At 38.0% G+C, this 23,691-nt stretch overlaps 1 protein-coding gene across 1 annotated transcript in view; it reads left to right on the top strand.

Annotated features, from left to right (window-relative positions):
* LOC103592154 (receptor-type tyrosine-protein phosphatase beta) overlaps positions 1-23,691 on the top strand; it is a 106,376-nt gene that overhangs the window by 20,715 nt on the left and 61,970 nt on the right. Inside the window, exons 6-13 of the mRNA XM_008574760.1 lie at positions 2,521-2,790; positions 4,502-4,762; positions 10,014-10,280; positions 14,592-14,855; positions 18,649-18,912; positions 19,450-19,713; positions 20,504-20,767; positions 22,951-23,220. Coding sequence (XP_008572982.1) covers positions 2,521-2,790; positions 4,502-4,762; positions 10,014-10,280; positions 14,592-14,855; positions 18,649-18,912; positions 19,450-19,713; positions 20,504-20,767; positions 22,951-23,220 — 2,124 coding nt within the window. The remainder of the gene's footprint in view (positions 1-2,520; positions 2,791-4,501; positions 4,763-10,013; positions 10,281-14,591; positions 14,856-18,648; positions 18,913-19,449; positions 19,714-20,503; positions 20,768-22,950; positions 23,221-23,691) is intronic.

The following is a 23,691-nucleotide window of genomic DNA, read 5'->3' as shown; positions in this document are numbered from 1 at the left end:
AGTAGGGTCTATATGACTGAGGGTGTCTATGGACTAGGGCCTAATATACAGAGTAAAGGAGAGAAGTGCATTCATGTGAATTATTTAAGCAAATGTGTTTGGATTTCTGAATGATCTGCATATCATCTCTGCCCCGTGCTTTTTGTTTATTTATTTATTTATTTATTTATTTTTTCCTTTTTGTCTTTTTTCGTGACCGGTAACGGGATCGCAACCCTTGGTGTCGCGCCCGCACTGCGCTCAACCAGTGAGCTGACCGGTCTCTATATGGGATCCGAACCCTCAGCGGGAGTGCCGCCGCGCTCCCAAGCACTGCACTCCACCGAGTGCGCCACCGGGCACGCCACCGGGCAGGCCCGTTATTTATTTATTTTTGGCGGCTGCACGGTGTTGTAATACCATGCTCTAACCAAGTGAGCTAACCAGCCAGCCCATCTGCCCTGTGCTTTTTCATGTCATACCACTTAAGTAGCATAAATGTAGTAGCATGGATACCAATGAATAAAACATTTCTGATCCATTCTTATAGTGAGAACCAGCTAGCACTTCACCATGTTTTCCATAAATTATTTTATTAATTTATGTCACCAAACATTTACACAGTACTTTATATGTGTAACTTTTTGTCTTTTTTCGTGACCGGTAACGGGATCGCAACCCTCGGTGTCGCGCCCGCACTGCGCTCAACCAGTGAGCTGACCGGTCTCTATATGGGATCCGAACCCTCAGCGGGAGTGCCGCCGCGCTCCCAAGCGCTGCACTCCACCGAGTGCGCCACCGGGCACGCCACCGGGCACGCCCGTTATTTATTTATTTTTGGCGGCTGGACGGTGTTGTAATACCATGCTCTAACCAAGTGAGCTAACCAGCTAGCCCATCTGCCCTGTGCTTTTTCATGTCATACCACTTAAGTAGCATAAATGTAGTAGCATGGATACCAATGAATAAAACATTTCTGATCCATTCTTATAGTGAGAACCAGCTAGCACTTCACCATGTTTTCCATAAATTATTTTATTAATTTATGTCACCAAACATTTACACAGTACTTTATATGTGTAAATTACTGTACTATGAGCTTTGGGCTTTGTTAAAATGGATGAGACATTCTACTTACCCTTAAGGCCAAGTTCAGCAAACTACACCCTAATCTGGTCTGTGGCCTGTTTTTGTATAGCCCCCAAGCTGAGTGGTTTTTATAACAAACAAACAAACAAACAAAACACACCAAGAGACCATACGTGGCTTGCAAAGCCTGAAATATTTACTATCTATCCCTTACAGAGAAAGTTTACTGACCCTTGCTTTAAAGAGCTTCATTCTAATCACATAGTTGTACAATATACACACATACACAAATAAAAAATAATGCATTTTAATAATGGTAATTTTATTGATATATCTATATATCAAGAATTGCCTGAACACTTTAAGCCCATTATTTCATTTAGTTCTTACAACAAAACCATGATAGATATCCTGTTATTATCACCGTTCTACAAATAATTCAGAGAGGTCAAATAAGTTGTCTACAATCATTCAGCCAGTAAGTCGCGGAGCTAGAATTTAAACGAGGCTGCTTGATTCCAAAATCCATTCTCTGTACTATTAGAGATCTCAAGTAGGAGCTACATGGTCAGAAAAGAAAGAGAATAAAATTATAAGTCGCGGAGCTAGAATTTAAACGAGGCTGCTTGATTCCAAAATCCATTCTCTGTACTATCAGAGATCTCAAGTAGGAGCTACATGGTCAGAAAAGAAAGAGAATAAAATTATTTTTCAGAAGATCAGAAAAATTTGGAGGAAATGGCCTTTAAGTGGGACCTAATGTGAAGTTCTTGGCAAATGAAGAGGGGAAAGAAGGAAGGGCATTTGAGGTGGAAGGAATAGTGTAAGCAAAGGCACAGAGGCAGGAGAGCCCAGGAGACTTACAGACCTGCACAAGATACAGCTGGAGGCCAGCACTGGAAGGGACAGGAAGGAGGGAGGTGGCTGCAGGGGGCAGTCAGAGTTCAGACTGGAAGGATATGAGGTCTGAATGTGCAGAGCTTGACGTTTTATTCTATAGTTTATGGGGAGACCTTGAATGCTTTCAAACAAAAGAATAGTAAGAAGATCAGAGCTGTATTGCAAGAAGATGGATATTTTCAGTTGGAAAAAAGAAAGGAATGCTTCATGACCACAATACCCAGTATCTCTTCCAAAAGATGCCATATCTATCAATGTCACCATCATTAGAAGCAATGTCAGTATTGTCTCTAGGGCTGGTGTGCAATCAGTATAAAAATGACATTCATCTCTCTAGATTATTGTCAGTGTTACAGAAGATCGCATTACTGATACATTACTAAGAAAATTTTAGCATACATTTCTGTATCATGTTAAATGTTTCCAAAATGAAGGATTAATACTCATTTGTAATCCACATCAGTAGGGGATAGAAGTGTTTTGAATTGCAGATGTTGTGTCTCCTACTTTCAGTTTTTAGTGTTTCCTTTTTGACATCATGTCACCTTTTAGTTCCAGACAAAGTTGGGAACCTGGAGGCAAACAGCAATGGTTACACGAGGTCCCTGGTGGTGAGCTGGTCACCCCCTTCTGGAGACTGGGAGCAGTATCGTATCCTGCTCTTCAATGATTCTTTGGTGCTGCTCAACATCACTGTAGGAAAGGAAGAAACACAGTACGTCATGGGTAACATGGGGCTCATTCCAGGAAGACAGTATGAGGTAGAAGTCACTGTCGAGAGTGGAAATCTGAAGAATTCTGAGCGTTGCCAAGGCAGGACAGGTAAGCAAATATAAAGGTGCTAATGGCCAATCAAACTTTAATTTGTTCCCTCTCCCAAGTAACCCAGCTAACTGCCAATGCCATACTCCAGTGTTCCCCAAATTTGAGATATTACAGACTTTCAGACTAACATAGGGTTGCTAACACTTAATTTTGTCAAATTAGAACATTAAAAATCATTTCCACTAGTAACTCCATTATTTCATGAAAGAAAGATGTTTTAAATGCCAAAAGAATAAGAAAGACACAACTTGAGAATAAAGACTAATCCTTCCCACAGAAGAAGAACCTTTTGCTGGTGATCAGTATTAAGGACCAATTACCTTAACCTAATCTTAACTAATGTGGGGATTTGGGGAACCAAGAAAGGGCTATTAAAGTGGCAGGATATATCTGGATTTTAAGGAAGGGGAGAATAAGGATACTGAGACATGGGTCCTGGTATTCTTGGTATCACCATTACATTGCAACTCCTTGGGCAAGTCACAACCTCTCTGAGCCTGTTTTCTCAACTTTCAAATAAGAGAGTTCAACATGTCTATGATAATACCTGTTATGTGAAATACTCCAGACTTGGAGCAAAACTCAAGTATCTTCTTTGTTAGTCTTGCCTGTTAATAAGGAAATAACTACATTGATTCATCTTCTTCCTAGAAGAATGTGACAGAAAAAGATTGAGACACCCCGCTTAGCTTGACACCTGTGTGTTCCAGTAATCTCTTCATTTTCCAAATATTAATATCCATTCGATTGTGATCAAAGACCTCTATTAGCTTAAACCAAGCCACTTTTACTATTTCACAAGTGTCTATATCCTCTCCAATATTTTATCTCTCGCCCCAATTAACATGGAAATGTAAGATCAAGGGACAGTAAGGGCTCTCAGAATGCTGGTATAATTCTCAGGGGAACTTTTCTTAAACTACACCTCCAGGTGAATAAGGTTACTTGAAAAAGGCCTTAGTGTAAATAATCGAGTAATTTCTACATATTGAGGAAGGAAGATGAAGAGGTAGGGACTCGATGAAGGTGGAATTATAGAAAATGTGTTTGATGCAAAAATCACAGTATAATTTTACATACTAGTTTCTTTCATAATTTGGTTTCCCTGTTGCTTTGTGGGAAAAATACTTTGCTCTTAATGTCTCCGAGAAATTATAGTAATAAAACCTTTAAAAGAAATTGAAGCAATTTTGGTTCTTTGGATAATGAGTCCTTAACTATATGCTATTATTACTTGCCAGCCACCTCTCCCTTTCATGAACATATCAGTGTCCCATCCTCAGAAACAAAGAGAAGAATGTGGTCTTTCCAAGCTATGAGGGTAACAAAACTCCTAACTCCACCTAACTACTCAGACATAGACTTATCTTTGTGGTTTTGTGGGTGACAAAATTGTCTTAAATATTTTTGTGTCAGAATTCATATGAAGACATAAACTCTAATAAAGTATTATGTGGTCAAAACTAAATGACCCATTCGGTGAGTTTTTCAATAGTATTCTTTTGAATCCTTATTTTTGTTTATGTTACATGAAATAGATTATTGTGATAGGGCTTTTTTTTTTTTTTTTTTAGTGTTCATAGGCATTCAGAAAAGAAATGTCAAATGGGAACACTTCTGAGTGTGGATGAGTACAGTTCTCTAGAGAACACTGCATGAGTGTATTTGAGTCAACCAATGACCCAAGTCTCCATTGCTTTTTCCTCAGTCCCCTTGGCTGTCCTCCAGCTTCGTGTCAAACATGCCAATGAAACCTCACTGGGAATCATGTGGCAGACTCCTGCAGCAGAATGGGAGAAATACACCATCTCGCTAGCTGACAGGGACCTCTTCTTCATCCACAAGTCACTCTCCAGAGATGCCAAAGAATTCACTTTTACTGACCTGGTGCCTGGACGAAAATACATGGCTACCGTCACCAGTATTAGTGGAGACTTAAAGAATTCCTCTTCAATAAAAGGAAGAACAGGTAATAATCTTTATAAACTTTAGATTTTAAAATATTCTGTCTGCTGAATCATTTAATATCCAATGTACAAGTCTTCATTATATGCCAATTATATCCTTGGCATTGTTTTATGGATCCTTTCTGTTGCATTTGCTTTCTATTTTACTAATTTCAGCTCTTATCTTTATTAGTTTCTTCTTTTTACTTTGCTTGGGTTTATTTTGCTAAAATTAAGAGAGCAGAGAATGCTTCCAAGGAGTTTTGCTGCAAAGGAGAGCAGAGAAATAGGGCAAAATCTAGAAGAGGACGTATGATTGAAAGGAGGTTTCTTTTTAAGGATGAAGAAATAACAGTGTTTTTATGCTGATGGGAATGATCTAGAGGAGAGAGTACTGGCAATGATGTAAAGAGAGAGGGAAGAATTGCTGCAACTATTCTAGTAGGTGAGAGGTATTGGGATCTAGAGCACAAGTGAGGGAATTAGCTTTAGAAAGGAGCACAGGTAATTTACCTTGTCAGCTGAGAAAGAGCTAGTATATGGATGTAAATACCAGTGGATGGAGAGATGTGGTGGGCAGTTATCTTCTAATTGCTTTCCTTTTTTAACAGCACAAAAAATACAATTATTGTTTTATACAATCAATATCTCTTTAGATTGACCTAACAATTTACCACCTTTTCCTCTCATCTTTCCTTTCTGTATCTCAGAAGTTCTACCTGGAATTACATTCCTTCATCCTGGAGAATATTCTTCAAATTTCTTTATTGAGAATTTCTAGGGACAAACACTCTTCACTTTCGTTTTTTCTGGGCATGTCTTTATTTATTTTTTTTTAATTTATTTATTTTTTTAAAGATGACTAGTAAGGGGATCTTAACCCTTGACTTGGTGTTGTCAGCACCACACTCTCCCAAGTGAGCGAACCAGCCATCCCTATATAGGGATCTGAACCCGTGGCCTTGGTGTTATCAGCACCACACTCTCCCAAGTGAGCCACCAGCCAGCCCTTGGGCATGTCTTTTTATAGCTTAGTCTTGAAAGGTATTTTCCTTAGGCTATAATTCTGTTATTTTCTCTCAGCACACTGAAGATATTACTCTAGTCTTTCTGGCATTTATTGTTGCTGTTGAGAAGTCAGCAATCAGTCTAATTCTTATTTCTCTGTGAATAATCATCTGTTTATTATGACTGCTTTTAAGATCTACTCTTTGCCTTTGGTATTCTGTTGTTTCTCAGTAATGATCTAGGTATAGATGTCCTTTTTGTTGATCCTACTTGAGATTCACTGAGATTTCTGTACTTTCAGATTAGTATCTTTCATCAATCCTGGAAATTCTCAGCTATGAACTCTCCAGTATTGCCTCTTGACTCTTCTCCATTACCCCTCTGGTGTTCTTCTTCTGCTATTCTAGAACACATACACACACACACACACACACACACACACACACACACACACACACACACACACACACACATACACTTCATGTTTTCCGTGTGTTTGCTCTGTGGACTATAGTCTGGATAATTTCCTCAGCTCTTAGTTTCAGTTCATTAATTTTTTCTTCAGCTCTGTCTAATCTATTTTTAAATCTACCCATTGAGTTTCACATTTTAATTGTTACATTCATCCCTTTTAAAGATTTTCTTTGGTTCTCTTCCAAATCTATGTTATGGGCTGTTGCTCTTTAGTTGTATTTTGATCCTCCTCCTTTATTGCTATATCCAAATCAAAAATGTTTATTTTACATTCTGTGTCTGATAATTATAATATCTGAAATCTTTAGTAGTTAAGTCCTGTTGTCTATTGATGTTTCTGTCTTTTGCTCATGGTGCTTTATTTTCTTAAATGTTTATGATTTTTTTTTGTTTTTTACTGTAAGCTCATAGTCCTTGGAATTTTAATCTGCAGGAATTTCTTGAGGCCTTGTTTGAAAGTGGGTTGCAGAAAGAATTTTCTTTTCATTTGATTCTTTCAGATACACAGGACTACTATCAACCCAGACCTAATTTAATCTAAATTGTCAGTTTGAAGTTTTTGATTACACGGGTTTTATAAATTCCAGTTGCAAACACATTTAAGTTATCTTAACATTATGAATTCTCAGAAAAAACTTTTTTCTCCACCCAGTGCTAAGAAGCCTGGAATGGTATGGTGAATAGAGAAGCAATATTTATTTCACTTGTACTTAGAAGATAATCTTTCATGATCCAATGTTATATGCAGGGTCACCTATGAGCTTCTTCAGCCTGGAAAAGTCCTGCACTTTACCTCTTATCTCCAAGATCCTTCAATGCTATAAAACCAAAGCTTAAATTTATGTTCGAAAGATGCCATTAAGACAACAGTTTGCTTCAGTGATCCACTTACTTCTCTATTGCTTACTTTTTAGCCTCTGAGAATTCCTTCATTCCCCTGATAACTCATTGATTCATTTACATTTTTAAATTTTGTTCAACATGCGTAGTTGTGTTTGTTGAAGAGATTTTCATGGTATCTAGCCCATCATACTTTCAGAAATGGAATTCAAAGGCATTGTTTTAGATCATTTCATCTTCCCCACCACTCATACTGCTGAGTCATATGATAAGTGTATGTTTAACTTTGTAAGAAACTCTCAAACTGTTTTCCAATATCTTTGTAAAATTTTACATTTCCACCAGCAATGGATAAGACTTCCAGTTTCTCTACATCCTCAGCAGCACTTGATATTGTCAGTTTGTTTGTTTTAAAATTTGGCCATTCTACAAAGATTTTATGAATAAGACCCCAAAAGCATAGGCAACAAAAGAAAAAATAAACAAATGGGATTATATCAAACTAAAGTGCTTCTGCACAGCAAAAGAAACAATTAACAGAGCACAAAGACAGCCTGCAGAATAGGAGAAAATATTCACAAACAATGCATCTGACAAGGGATTAATATCCAGAATATACAAAGAACTCAAACAAGTCAGCAGTAGAAAAATAAGTAACCCAATTAAAAAAATGGGCAAAAGAACTGAATAGATATTCCTCATATGAAGATATACAAATTGGCCAACAGACACATGAGAAAAGGCTCAGCATCAGGGAAATGCAATTCAAAACCACATGGAGATATCATCTCACCTCAGTTAGACTGGCTATTACCAAAAGGACAGAGAATAACAAATGCTGGTGAGGATGTGGAGAAAGGAGATCTCTCCTGCTCTGTTGGGACTGCAGATTAGTGCAACCATTATGAAAAACAGTACAAAGATTCCTCAAACAACTACAGATAGAACTGCTATGTGACCCAGCAATCCCACTGCTGGGTATGTACCCAAAGGAATGGAAATCATCAAATTGAAGGGATACCTGCACGTGTATGTGTATTGCAGCTCTATTTATAGTAGCCAAGAGTTGGAATCAACCTAAATGTCCATCAACAGATGACTGAATAAGGAAAATGTGGTCTATATACTCAATGGAATACCACTCTGCCATAAAAAAGAATGAAATTCTGCCATTTGCAGCAACATCCATGAACTTAGAGAAAATTATGTTAAGTGAAATAAGCCAGGCACAGAAAGAGAAATACTGCATGTTCTCATTCATAAGTGAGAGTTAAATAAAGAAAGAAAGGAAAGGAAGGAAGGAAGGAAGGAAGGAAGGAAGGAAGGAAGGAAGGAAGGAAGGAAGGAAGGAAGGAAGGAAGGAAGGAAGGAAGGAGGGAGGGAGGGAGGGAGGGAGAGAGGGAGGGGGAGAGAGAGAGAGAGAGAGAGAGAGAGAAGAAACACAATAATACATTGAACTTTCCAAAAAACTAAAAAGAGAACAGAACTGTGGTATTAGAGATGGGAAAGCGGGAGGGGGAGGGAGATTAGTGAAAAATTGGTTGAGGGTCACAAAGATTGATTATGTTTTATAAACATGAGTATAGCGATTATCCTGATTTGATCACCACATATTGTACACATGCATTGATATTCAATTCTATACCCCACAAATATATATAATCAATTATGTTTCAATAAAAAAACTGTCAAAAAAAATATTAAAAAAAATAAAATTTGGCTATTCAGTATGTTTTGCCTTTACCTAGCGTCTAATGGTTTTGAGAATCCTTTTAAATGCTTATTTAACATCCATTTACCTTCTTTAGGGAAGTTTCTGTTCAAATATTTTGCCTATTTTTTAGTAGGATTGTTTGTTTTCTCATCATTGAGTTTGAGAGTCCTTTACTCTGGAGAAAAGTCCTTTGTCAGAAGTGTATGTTGAAAATGTTTTCTCCTGGTCCATGGCTCATCTTTTCATTATTCTATTAACATATTTTGCTAAGTAGGAGTTTTAAATTTTGGTGTACAAGTTATCAATTTTTTCTAAAAGATCATGTTCCTGGTATCATATCAAAAAATCTTTGCCTAACACCAGATCACAAAGACTTTCTCCTAGAAGTTTTGTAGTTTTAGGTTTTAAGTGTAGGTCTATGATTCTATGTAGGTCTATAAAAAGTAGGTTAAATAATATGACCTTTATAAAACATGCAGCCCATAACTGGCACATAGTAGGCATTCAGTAGTTGTTACAATTATCTTTTTTATCTTTTTGTATATGGTAATATAATTTATATTATTGTATTTTTGTGTCATTTTCATGTATAATAATAACAGCCCTTTTGAGGATGTGCTGGTAAAGAATGAATCAGTTCACTAGACCATAACCTAATCACCAGGTTAAAGGGGTTTCCCAATACCATCTCATAACAACCATTGGCTCAGGTAGATCACATGGCTTTGAGTTCTCATATTAAGTAAGCAGTCTTCAAAAACAGCAACTTTTATTATTTAAAAAAAAAATTTTTTTTAAAGATGACCGGTAAGGGGATCTTAACCCTTGACTTGGTGTTGTCAGCACCACGCTCACCCCAGTGAGCAAACCGGCCATCCCTACATGGGATCCGAACCCGTGGCCTTGGCGTTATCAGCACCGCACTCTCCCGAGTGAGCCACAGGCCGGCCCTATTATTTAAAATTTAAAATCAAAACTACTTAAGCATGCATCATCTCATCCTTGGATCTTAAATAATTCTGATTTCCCATGTAGGCAGCTTTCACAAAGTACTAGAGCCTCTGTAGGGGAGTAGTTCTCCATATGCCAACAGGAAATAGAGCTGAGAGTCTATAGCAACAGAAAAAATTATTTTTAGCACTTTCAAGTCTGTTTCCATTTTTTGACTCATTTTTTTTTTATACTTCCTTAGGGTGACTAAGTATCGTTTGTTTTGTCTTCTGTCTACTGTGTTTTAGTGCCTGCCCAAGTGACCGGCTTGCATGTGGCCAACCAAGGGATGACCAACAGTCTGTTTACCAACTGGACCCAGGCACTGGGTGATGTAGAATTCTACCAAGTCTTACTGATCCATGAAAATGTGGTCATCAAAAATGAAAGTGTCTCCAGTGAGACCAGCAAATACAGCTTCCACTCCCTCAAACCGGGCAGCCTCTACTCCGTGGTGGTAACAACAGTGAGTGGAGGGATCTCTTCCCGACAAGTTGTGGTGGAGGGAAGAACAGGTAAGAAGTGGAGACGTGTGTGTCTGTGACTTACAAAGGTCTGATGACATGGAACCACCAAACAGAATATTCTAGAATTTTTAAAACATTCTAAAAACAGACCCATTTCTGACCTTCCTAAAAGCCAAGTTTTAATACCACCCAGAAGGTACATGGATTGGAAATTGGGTGATGGGTGAAGGAAGGAGAGAATAAATTTTGTGCTTTCTAAAATCTTCAGTAAATACATCAGAACTAGAAAAACCTTTGTGATGGTTTGGTAGTTACTTGATGCCTAAGCTTATCCTCTCATTCAGTTGATTTCCTTTGAAATGCTTATGTCCTGAGTAAAGTAAACAAGTAATAGGATAAAATAAAATAAAAAACACTCTCAAGGAAACTATCTTCCACTCTGTTTCATATTCATGGTTTCAAGACATAGAAAGGAAATAATCTCCAATTTATATAATCAAAAGTTGAGTTGATACAATTCTCAAGTCACATATGTTTTCATAAGCAACATTAAGAAAGTGTATAATACTATATGCCACCTAAGGAATGTTTCCTGACCTCAAGACCTCCCTGTCAAATAGGGCAGAGAGCTAAGTAAGAAATAAATGTCATATGGTCATGTGCGTCAGAGAGGCATGGCACGAAAGAAGGAAATATAATTTTCTATATAATGCAACAAAAGAACATAAACATAAAAATATATATTATATATAAAATTTATGTTCCAGTTTATTAGAAAGAAAAAAATTATATAAACCCAACAGAAGTTTGATAATTATTAGCAAACTCAGAATCAGGTCAATGACCTTGTCTACTTAATTTCATATAATTATTAAAAGTTGGATTTTAGACTCCTCCTTCTACATCTCCATCACTTAGATTCTGAGCATCAGCCGAAGGCTTCATAGATATATCTGTTTTTAAAATCATGAATCTTCCCTACTTAATGAACCCAGGGAACATTAACTTCATTAACTCTCCCAGAAGAGTAACTAAGTCACTGACAAGATGTTTCATAGTCTTAGTAGAATTCACTGATGTACGTGCATCTCCTTCATTCTGCGGCAGCTGACACTGTTTCCTGCGTCTTTCTTCCTGGTACTTTTTTTCTTCTCTTTTAATAGTTCTTGGAATCAACCACGAGGGTAGCATAATTGGGAGTGGAGGGCTGAAAAGTTTAGCTTTTCAGGAGGCCTAGACTCTGATCCTAACTTTGCCATTAACTTATTTCTCCAAACCTCCTTTCTAATCCATGCCCAGTAATTCATCTTTACCCTGGGTGTCAGAGTAGGGAAGGAGAAATAACAAGAAAATTGAGGAGATGAGTTAAGAAGGACCTTGCATCCATTTCCCAGTGAGTTGCAGTTGTATCCATCAAGTTAGACCGACTTTTTTCCTGCTTACAGAACTGTACGGTGTGAGTGTTCCTGACTGGATGTCTCCATTGGTTGGTTCTTCTCCAAGCATCAATTTGGGGATCCAGGCTCCTACCATCTGTGGCTCTTCCTTCCTCTAGGTCCTCAGAGCTCTGTCCATTCCTCCAGAGAATGGAGTGTGTGAGAGGGGGTCATATTACCAGACTTTGAAGTAGACACACCACTGCAAGCTACTTTCCAATGGCCGGAACTCGGTTACATGGCTACACCTAACTACAGGGGAGGCTGGGAAATACGGTCTAGCTGTGTGTCAAGAGGAAAAGGAAATGATTGGTGCACAATTAGTCATACTTTGCCATACAGGTTAATTCCCGTTTTTAAATATCACAAGGCCTGTCCAACTTATTGCAATACACTAAAATAGTATAGTGTCTAATATCACTTGAAATAAGTGAGCACTTAAGATAAGTGTGACTTGTAATTATTTTCCTACCCATATTTTAATTATGATGGAGGTATCAGTATTTAACCCATAATATATAATAGAGGCATTCAAAAAAGGGACAAGAAATTCTTTGAAGAATGATCACAAAGTTTTAAGGACTGTATTAGGCTATTTTTGTTGCTTATGACAAAATACCTGGAACTGGGGGATTTATAAAGAAAAATGAAATTTATTGCCTACAGTTTCAGAGGCTGGAAGTCCAAAGTCCAAGGAACACATCTGGTGCTGGTGACAGTGACCCAGGGGTCTCACATTGCAAGATGGTGGAAGGAGAGAGAGCGAGAGAAAGAGATTCAGACTCTCCTCTCTTTCCTTTTAAAGCCCTCAGAACCACACCCCTGACCACCATTTTTATTCCATTTACTACTGTGTGGTCCTACAATCTAATTACCTCTTCACGGCTCCACCTTTCAATTACCATAATAAGATTTTGCACCCTCTTAACAGTCACAGTGGGGGCTAAGTTTCTAATACATAAAACCTGGAGGACACAATTCAAGCTTCTGGGGGTTTGGGGGGACATAATAAAATCCACTACAAGAGAGATGCTGGCCAGTGAGCCCAGTTGGTTAGAGTACAGCCTTGTAACACCAAGATCAAGGACTGGATCCCTGTACTGGCCAGGCCCTCCCCCCAAAAAATAAGTTTTAAGGAGAGCACAAAATATGAATAAATAATAAGCATGGGTCGTTTTATTCAAACATATTGAGTTCACATTATCATGAGAAAGGAGAAAAATGGGATACTACTACAGAAGCACAATTTTGAAAGGAGTGTGCTTAGATTAGTAAACTTTGTGCACAGTAAACTGCAAAGAATTCAGTAGCCTAAAGCCTTGATAATCATTACCACCGCCTCAGATGGCTGAAATATTGGTCAATACTGAAATAATTTTGAAAGGTTTCCTTATATTTCACTTACATTTCCACAGAGTTGAAACATAAAAAATAAACCCTCCCAGCCTAGATAAGATGGCTGAATATTTAAAATGATAGATATCAGATATGCTTAACAATTCTAATTTTAATCTGGGTAAATGTTCATTCTAAAGGGAAAAAAATGTGAATTATATTTTTGGCAAAACTTCTAATAATTGTATCTTTTCTAATGAAATGTTAGTAGTTGTAAATATTTCCAGCAGTTGTGAAAAACAGCATAATTCTTTTGAGAGCAACCAAGAGATGTATGGATGGTTGGATGGGTTAATGAAGGAAGAAAGTTAGGAAGGAAAGGAAGGAGGAAAAGAAAGAGAGGAAGGAATAAACCAATACATAAATCTTATGGCTTAAAGTTTAACTTTGTCTGTTGGGGACGTCCAAGGAACAACATTAGCAGATTGTTCAGTAGGGTGCTGTTTATAATTTTTGGTGATTGTTAAGTGCTTTTAAGTTTAGGACAGCCTTTGGGGCTCAACTCAGAAACTTAAAGAATATTAGATTAGAAGGATTCTCAGAGGTCATCTAGCAAAATCCTGTCCATTATATGTGATGGACTGATATCAACAATTATATGAAAATATTTAGCTGAAGTTTATCAACTAATGAGGAAGACAGTAGTACAGTTCAGATACACAGTCTGATTTTATCCCGATATTCTCTAGTGGGAGTACTGCTTACTAAGCACTTATTTCTGATACATGTACAACTTTTACTCAATAGCACAGTTACTGATTGGCCGACTGTACTTCTAGCCATCTACACTTCGGGGACCTCCTTGAAGGCTTCTATGCCTTTTTCATTGTTGTATACCTTGCAAGTACTAAATTGTCATAAATATTTGTAGTGCTAATCCCCAATTGATATAAGCAAATGAACATGGTTAGTGTCAGAAAGGCCATAGCCATAATAGCTCTGCCCACAATTGGTCCAATTTCAAGATAAGATTTTAAGCTTGTTTCTTGCCACTAGAGGGCAGGAAATGCTTTGCAAAGGGAAAACACAGTCTCTCCTTGAGTTAGCTTAACTCCCCAGAAATAAATAACTTCATTACCTGAAGATCAAAGCCATTGCAAAGTCTAAGGTGTTTATAAAAGCTATTGCATTCACCTTTCCCTTCAAACATCTTCACTTTGTTGGTGAGTTTGGTTCTAGTTGATCCCTTTGGATTGTTATGATGTTTTTTTTTTTTTTTCCCTTTCTTACAGGGAACCTCGAGACACATTCACATAAAAATGCCTCCATTTAAAATACTTTACGAACAACAACCCCATAAAAGTGGAGTAGTGGCATCCTTGTATTTATGAGCATCCAAAAGGCCTCCTGGCATTTTTATTTTGGTTAGCCTTCTGATTTAAGAACACTTGGCTTCCATGAGCTAAAGTCCTCGCACTTCCGTGACCTCTTACATACCCAGATGAGCTCTCCTGAGTCTACAGTCTTTGCTCACCACAACAAATGACTCCAACTTTCTTTTTAAATGTCCCCCCTTTTAAAATCACAGTTCCTTCCAGCGTGAGTGGAGTCACAGTGAACAATTCTGGTCGTAATGATTACCTGAGCGTTTCCTGGCTGCCGGCTCCTGGAGACGTGGACAACTATGTAGTGACACTCTCTCACGACAGCAGCGTGGTTCAGTCCCTCACCATTGCCAAGTCCCTCAGCGAATGTTCCTTCAGCTCCCTCACCCCAGGCCGGCTCTACAACGTGATCATAACCACAAGGAGTGGCAAGTACGAAAATCATTCCTTCGGCCAAGAGCGGACAGGTAAGGACGCATGAAGGGACAGAAGTCCGTGAGAACCAGCGGGCTATGTGGCTCAGGACATCACACGGCCCCAACTATCCTGTAATGATAGGATAAAAGGCAGTTGACATCACAGAATGGTCATGGAGTCTTCATATTTTGACCCAAGAAACTCCTTATGTGAGCAGATGTTACCATTAGAGTAAGACCAGCGCAGCTTTGGGGCCTAGAACACATATTATGTTCAAAGAGTGTAACACGTATTTCTGCTTCGGGAGTACGTTCTGTTGCTAGGGCCTGGCTTTACATACGAGGGGTCTTCAAAAGCTCATGGGAAGATTGTATTATCCTGTAATTCTATTTTTCCACAAACTTTTTGAAGAACTCTCTTATATTAACTAACTAACCCTTATAACCTGATTGAGGTAGTCATTATCCTTCCCATTTTACAGACCAGGAAACCAAAGTTCAAGGGGATTAAATAATTTGCCCAACTGTTTACCTTGTTAAACAGTCAAGTAAGTTTCCGTTTCTGGATTTAAACCCAGTTCTGAATGACTCCAGAGCCTACGAACCTCTCTGTCCTAAAATCCTTCCTAAAACATCTGTTGGTCAAGACCACTATTCATCTTTTTCCACACACGGTGAAAATGTTAACCTCTATGATTCTGGGATTAGGGAGCAAAAATCATAGCAAAGGAAATGAGCATCAGGTCCTTGATGCACTGAAAGGAATTAAACTTAGACAGCTACCGTTTTCTTGATATATTTATGTTTTCTGGGGTTTACATCTGAGATTTCTGCTTAAGGTTGGCATCAATATTTTGTCAGATTTTTCGTACTGAGCTATGGGTTTATTTTTGCATTTAAAAATATCAGTTTTTCCATGAGGATCTGGGGCAATCGACATCATCCTATTACCTAGCACATGGCCTGGGGCCTAGTAGGCCCTCAATAAATATTTGTTGAATGAATAATCAGAAATCACTTAGATCAGGGGTTTTCACCTGGTGCTCCATGGGTGGACTTTAGGATGTAGTAACCCCTGAAATTGTCCTCGAAGTTGTTAGGAATAGCAAAGGTGTGTGCATTTCTTTGAGGAGAGAGGGCCCATGGGTTTTATCAGATTCTCATAGCTTCTATGACCCCCAAAAAGTTAGGAGTCACTGATTTACATTGTTACAGAATGCTAGCACTGACAGGATCCTTAGAATGATCTAATCTCATCTCCTTATTTGGAGATAAAGAAAATCCCAGAGAGAAAGTATGGCGTCTCCAAGGTCGCATGGCTGACTAGTATCAGAGCTCTGCCTAGCTCCAGCACTATTCCATTACATCATGCTGTACCTGAGAGCACGACTCAGGGATATAAACAGATTATCCCCATCCTCAAATAATTTAAAGTCTGATAATACTGATAACCATAATAAGGACTTAGATCCGAAAGCAGGTTTTCGCTTACAAAACAGTCTTATATCAATGTCTCATCTTGATCAACTTGGAGCTTAAAAATCACCAGAAATGAAAGGATCTGTCACCAACTACTAATCCCTTGCTTCCCATCAATGTCAATTCATGAACATTTCCTACCCATATGACTTTAATGTTGCAAAGCCTTTGCTAAAATTATTCTTAAAGACAAGAAAAATGATCCTTTATTCAAGCACCCTCTTGACTCTCTTACCAGCGTGAACTTGGACTTGGTGTGTGACTAATCAAGGCCAATCGTTGCTCCCGCAAATCAGTTTAACTGGAGAGTCATGTCTGAGTTGTCGTCTTGTTGATTTTAGCTGATTATCTTAATGCCCTTTTCCTTTTCTAATGCTCTTGTTCTCTCCATTTTGGGTGAAAATACCAGTATTTCTAATTCTGTTAAACGTTATCTCACCATGCAGCAAGGCAGGTCTCACAAATTACCTACAGTTCCACCCGGAGAGCCCCTTATTGACTTAGCACAGTACTCAGCCTAGTTTTTCTTCCTATAATAGTTTCTTTGCTCTCAGTAAATTGCCTGGATTATTGACCCTTCTTAGCCCATTCCTACAATGTCACTTCAAAATCGCTTCTCCTCAACTCTGTGATGACTAAATTCTAACAGCACTGTAATTAGTTTCAGGTAAATATCTTGAAGAAAGCATCTGTCCTTGCTCCATGGTGAGCTATATTCCAGTACAAAAACTAATCAGTAAAAATAATCCAACAAAGGATATTAATGCAATGTGTAGGTGTGAAAAGCATCATGAGAAAATGTGGCTTAGATGCCAAAATACTGAATTTTCTGGGTCATTTCATGATTTTGGGGGGAAATAGGAGAGAAGGCTTGAACACAGGCTTGGCATGTAGTCAGAGCACAAATCCCTTAACATATTCTAAACGCAGACCAAGGTTGTACAAGCCTAGAGGACAGGCTAGTATTGGAACAGAAGTTTAGTATCCTGGATCTGAGTTCATGCCTCTTCTCAATGCTCCTTTTCATTAATATTTATAAAGTCCAATAATAGTCAAATAGTGAATCTATGGCCTACTGTTCAATTAAAATTAAATCCCAAATGAAAAATTAGAATATTCCTAATACCATGCTTTAATACAGAATTTCCTTATTTTAGTGTTCCTAATAACATTTACTTAAATATTTATTGGTTGGTTGGTTGGTTGGTTGAGGAAGAAACCACAGGTTCACAGAATTGCTTGTTTTTTTATATATTTTGGGGCGAGGAAACTCAAATGCACAAAATTGGCTTGACCATAATTCTTAGTTCAGAAAACCATACATCAATTCTACTCTTATTTTTTAAGCATCTAGTTAGTAATTTTTAATAATTTAACATGTACATGAGAAACCACTACCTAAAATAAAAGCTAGTACCTTGACAGTAATCTACATTAAATCATGTGGTTCCCACCACACTAATCCATCCCAGGGTAGCCAACATCTTGATTCCTATGTTGTTTTCTCTTTTGCTTTCCATCTTGCATAACTTTATTGCATCTACAGACAGTCCTAAAATTATGAGTTTTTAAAATTTTAGTTGCATGAACATTATAAAATAGATATTTTTAATGCAGCATATAATATTTTAGGGACTAGATTTTTCACTTATTATATTTGTAGGATTTATCCATATTTTATGTTTGGATGCTAAGGGCAATAAATCCATATTTTTGTGTTTTGATTTAAGAAAAAAATTAATTATGACTATATATATGATATTTCACTGTGCATATATACAGATTCATTATCCGATTGTATTCATGATCCAATTCATTATTTGGGAAAGGATTTTATCAAGTTTTGAAATATTGCCAGTCAAATGGATGTAAAATGGTATTTCACTGTGATCTTGACTTGTATTTTCTTGATTACCAATGATGTGGAACATCTCTTCGTGTATTAATTAACCATATGTGTTTCCTCTTCTTCCATTTTTCTTTTGGACTGTTTATACTCTTCTTGGAAACTTTTTATCACATCTTGAGTCACCAAGGTATGCTGGAATTATTACTATCATCACCATCATGCATATTAATCATCAGTTATGTTTAATGTTCCATTTTATGCATGACATTTTGTGCCGGCAAACAACAGGATTAGAATAAATTCATCAGATTCAATTAAAAGATACATTAAGTCACTCCAAGTAGTGTAACAATTTTCCCCCTCTGGAAATTTGTGATCTAGAGGTCTAAGATTTTTCTTTTAAATGCACACAATAAAAATCTACTCAGTTTCCTTTATCGTCTCATGCTGTCATTTGTGATCAATTGCTCACTCAGAATCACTAAATCTTCAGCTGTTCTCTGTTCTCTTTTTCAGTGCCTGACAAGGTCCAGGGAGTCAGTGTTAGCAATTCAGCCAGAAGTGACTATTTAAAGGTATCCTGGGTACATGCCACTGGAGACTTTGATCACTATGAAGTCACCATTAAAAACAAAAACAACTTCATTCAAACCAAAAGCATTCTCAAGTCAGAAAACGAGTGTGTATTTGTTCAGCTCGTCCCTGGACGGTTATACAGTGTCACTGTTAGTACAAAAAGTGGACAGTATGAAGCCAGTGAGCAAGGGAATGGGAGAACAAGTAAGTGGAATGATTGAAAAATCTGACAGTGGGTTGGACTTGAAGGTCACTACATAAATAACTTATCTGAACCCTGAATTTTCTCTACTTACTGATGAGTAAATTGCATTCTCAGTAAGTCTCACTTGGAGCTAACATCATTCAGCCAAGCCATGGCCTATAATTACAGAATATTTATTGATACATAAAAGCGAGCATAGTGGGAGAGCAAAAAGGCCAAATGTCCCATTTTTCTTCCCTGTTCTCCTGCATTATGGCATTAAAATTCTAGACATCTTGGTTTATCTTATGATTGAGATCATAACTCATTTTATAATTTCATTCTACCAACATTTAGCATATGAGATTTATGTCAGAAAAAAATCACAATTTTAATAGTTGCTTCCTATTTTTCTTGTTTAATTATGCGTGAAATAGTCCAAATGGTTTATTTGGGGAAGGGAGATGTCTGCCAGTTCCTTGAATGTGATTCATAAATCGTGTGTAGGTAAACTCTGATCAGTCCTTTTTCTGAGGAGTCTTCTCATTTTTCTCTAGTCCCAGAGCCTGTTAAGGATCTAACATTGCGGAATAGGAGCACCGAGGACCTGCAGGTGACTTGGTCACGAGCTAATGGGGATGTTGACCAGTATGAGATCCAACTGCTCTTCAATGACATGAAAGTATTTCCTCCTTTTCACCTTGTAAATACTGCAACCGAGTTTCGATTCACGTCCCTGACACCCGGACGCCAGTACAAAATTCTTGTGTTGACGATCAGTGGAGATGTACAGCAGTCAGCCTTCATCGAGGGCTTAACGGGTAATTTGAAATATTGTTCTTGAACCCTAAGTAGACATAGTGGTGTATTTAACATGTTGGGTAGCCCTTGCCTACCGATTGAGAATTTAGAGGGGTAAAGAAGACAGATGGCAAGAAGAGAAAAAATTTCTTGATAGTGACAATGATGCTGTCCAAGCTGGATTAACAAAAATAAAGTATGATGCAGGGGAAAGGAGGGGGGAAGCTTTCAAAGAAATAGCATTGAACCGATGTGACTGGCTGGTGCTTGTGCGACATACACGCTAAATAGAAATAACTCTGTTGCTTGGGTACCACCTCTTTGAAACTCTATTAGGAACGTTGCTATAATAGTTAACATTTATTGCCAGTTACCATAAACCAGACCCACAGCAAAGCATTTCACATCTACATTTTGTTCAATCCTTACAACTCTGGGAGCTGGTTACAATTACCATCATTCCCATTTTGCTGCTGAGGAAAATGAAACTTACAGAGGTTAAGAAATTTGCCTCTAGTCCTACTGCTAGTAAATGAGAAAACCAAGACTTGGATCAAGACAATCTGACCAGCCCCTCACTATGTTACTGGCATTCTTCATTTTCACTCACTGGCCTTGGTCTCCCTCTCAACTTTCCCCCATCAACTTCAGTTCAGGCAGAAAAGTCAGAGAAAAATGGCAAATTGATACTTTTTTTGAATGTGCCTTTTTTCAGTAGATGCTGAAACATAAGAAGCATAAAAATTTTGGTTGAAAATTTCCACAGTTCATTCTCTAAGTGATGGCTTTTAAATTTATTTTCTTTTTTAGTTCCTAGTGCTGTCAAAAATATTCACATTTCTCCCAACGGGGCGACAGATAGCCTGACGGTGAATTGGACTCCTGGAGGGGGAGATGTCGATTCCTACACAGTGTCAGCATTCAGGCAGAATCAAAAGGTTGAGTCTCAGACTATCCCCAAGCATGTCTCTGAGCACACGTTCCACAGACTGGAGGCCGGGGAGCAGTACCAGATCGTGATTGCCTCGGTCAGCGGGTCCCTCAGGAACCAGATAGATGCGCTTGGGCGGACAGGTGAGCATCCCCCTGGAGAAGGGCCAAATTGTAGAATGCTTTATGGTTCCCCATAATGGGACCTCAGATAGGCTTAGCTGTTTGCAAATCAGAAAATCCAAGTTTAAGACTACGTAAGTTTGTACAATTCAATGTGGTTTCAAGAGATTTTTTTGTTTTCCTTTCTTAATAGAGATTTCCAGAACAAATTAAAGGTAATTAGAAACCAAATGATTTCAATAAATTTTTATACTTGCTAAAGAATATAAAAATTTTAATTTTAACAAGCAGACTTCCATAACTACGCATTTTTCAAAATTTCACCCTTTTCTCAAAATTCTTTTTTGAAGAAAAAAATATACCTGTGCCATCTGCTTTACCTGTGATAGCTAAAGAACAAGTATCAAATGAATGGATAATGTATGTTTGTTTATATTAATATCACTATTAATATATTATTTTTAAAACAAAAATAAGCTACAAGCACCTGTGATATGCTAGGCATTTAAAATGATCTCTAGTCACACTACAAGGTAGAGATCATTATCTCCATCTTACGGATGAGGAAAGTAAGGCTCAGAAAGTTTATGAAACTTTACCAAGGATACATGTAATAATACCTAGAGCTGTAATTCATATCTAGGCCCATCTGGCTTTAAACCTCATGCCCTCTCTACTGTAATACAACACTTCTTAGATGTCTCTCATCCACATAATTATTTATTTAGTTGGGGCCTGGGGCTTTTATATCACGCCCTACTATGCCTCTTATTTCGTATCTATATCTATACCCATGTATCTCCAACATTATGTCAAGCAGTATGTTAGAAAGGAGCAATTCAATAGCAAGACAGAGCCCCTGACCTCAAGAACTTTATAATCTACTGAAGGAGACAGAGAAGTAAAAAAGCAATTACTGTACAACATGGTAAATGCTGAAATAAAAGTAATTATAGGGTGTTATCAGAGCAAACAAGAGTCAGGGAAGGCTTCCAGGAGGAAGTAATATTTAAACAGAGACTAAGAAGTCCTGGTGAAGTGTAAGCAGACTTGGTTTCAGCAGAAAAAGCAAAGGGCTGGAGGTGAGAGAAAGCATGGCATATGTGAGGACCTATGTGCTATTTCTCATGCTAGAATAAAGAATGTGAGCCATGCAGTCAAGAAGTAGATAGGCCACATCACGAAAGGCTGTGTATGCCTATTAAGGTGTTTTCACATTATGAAAGTGCTATGATAATATGCCTGACATAGTGTGGAGCTTGGAACACTAGGAGGCAAGGAAGCAAGGGGACTTAATCAAGAGGCTATTGCAGTAATATGCACAAGAGATGATATTGTCCTAAGTAGAGAGGAGAGAGTGGATAGATTCAGGAGATATGAGATTTAGAACACAGAAATTATAAGACTTGTGTTTGATTATATGTAGAAGGGTGAAGATGACAGCCTAAGTTTCTGACTTGGACCAAGTGACAGGAACCAAGGACAATAAAGAAGTTGGGGGAGGGAGATGAGGAGACCAATCTGGGCATCTTGAGTGTTGGTTGTCTGTGGCACATCCAGGGAGAGATGTAATTTGCAAAAACAAGAGAGAGATCTGAACTGAAAGTTTAAATTTGGGAGTCGTCACCTTCCAAGTGACAATTCAAACCATGGGATTGGATGAATTCTAAGGAGATTATGTAGAATGAGAAAAGAAGTGAACCTAGGACAGAAAACATTACTAACCAATGATATATTTTGCCTTTCATATCAGGAGCTCTAGTACAAATACTATTGTATACTACTACTTAAGTCAAGGCTTGAAGTTCTGACTTGAGTTAATGTTGGGAATAAAAGTATAAATGAGAGACATAGTTCAGTCATTCATACTGCATTCATCAAATGTAAATTTGTTCAGCATGCTTCCATTTTCTAAATACATAAATAGGCATCTTTCTTCATATTTATCAGTGTCACTCTTACTTTTTTACCTGTTTGACTTTAAGATTCTGTCTAAAGTCAGAGGAAAAAAATGGAGAATCAAAGTAGTCATACAGATAATTCAGGCCAAGAAATACTTTCTCCTCTTTACTATGTACACAAAAATGTCAATGCAGTATAAATAAAGCAGAGGCATCGTCTTCTACCAGCAGTTGATTTAGTTTTTCTCATTGGTTACTTTATCCTAAGTGATGAATTTTCTTGCTTCTCCTGTTTCTTTGCAGTTCCAGCATCTGTCCAGGGAATAATTGCAGACAATGCATACAGCAGTCATTCCTTAATAGTGAGTTGGCAAAAAGCTGTTGGTGTGGCAGAAAGATATGATATCCTGCTTCTAAATGAAAATGGGATCCTTCTGAGCAATACATCAGAACCAGCCACCACTAAGCAGCACAAATTTGAAGATCTGACGCCAGGCAAGAAATACAAGATACAGATCCTAACTGTCAGTGGAGGCCTCTTTAGCAAGGAAACCCAAACTGAAGGCCGAACAGGTAACCAGCACAGCCTAATGTTTCATCCCAGATATCTCCTGGTCTACCGCTGTATAACACTGGGAGAGGGCATGTATTTCTTGACACAGCAGGACATTCTCCCTGATTCACCACGTGCACGTCAGTCGGCCTGTCCACACAGGCTTCAGCCTACCCCACTCCAATATAGTTTTTTCATTAAAACTGGTGTGATTTGTTTTCTATTGCTGCTGTAATAAATTACCACAAACTATGTGGCTTAAAAAAAAATTTATTACCTTATAGTTCTGGTGGTTAGAATCTGAAAATGGGTCTACAGGGCTAAAGTCAAGATAACAGGTGTCGGCAGGCTGTGTTGCTTCTAGATACTTTAGGGGAGAATCTATTCCTTGTCCTTTTCTGCTTCTAGCGACTGCCCACATTCCGTGGTTCCTGGCCCCTTCCAGCGATAGCATCACTGCCACCCCTGCATCTATCATCACATCTTCTCTG

The sequence above is a fragment of the Galeopterus variegatus genome, unplaced genomic scaffold (genome assembly GCF_000696425.1).
Source record: "Galeopterus variegatus unplaced genomic scaffold, G_variegatus-3.0.2 Scaffold1097, whole genome shotgun sequence".
NCBI classification, from domain to species: domain Eukaryota; kingdom Metazoa; phylum Chordata; class Mammalia; order Dermoptera; family Cynocephalidae; genus Galeopterus; species Galeopterus variegatus.
This window is presented reverse-complemented; position numbering and strand designations above follow the sequence as displayed.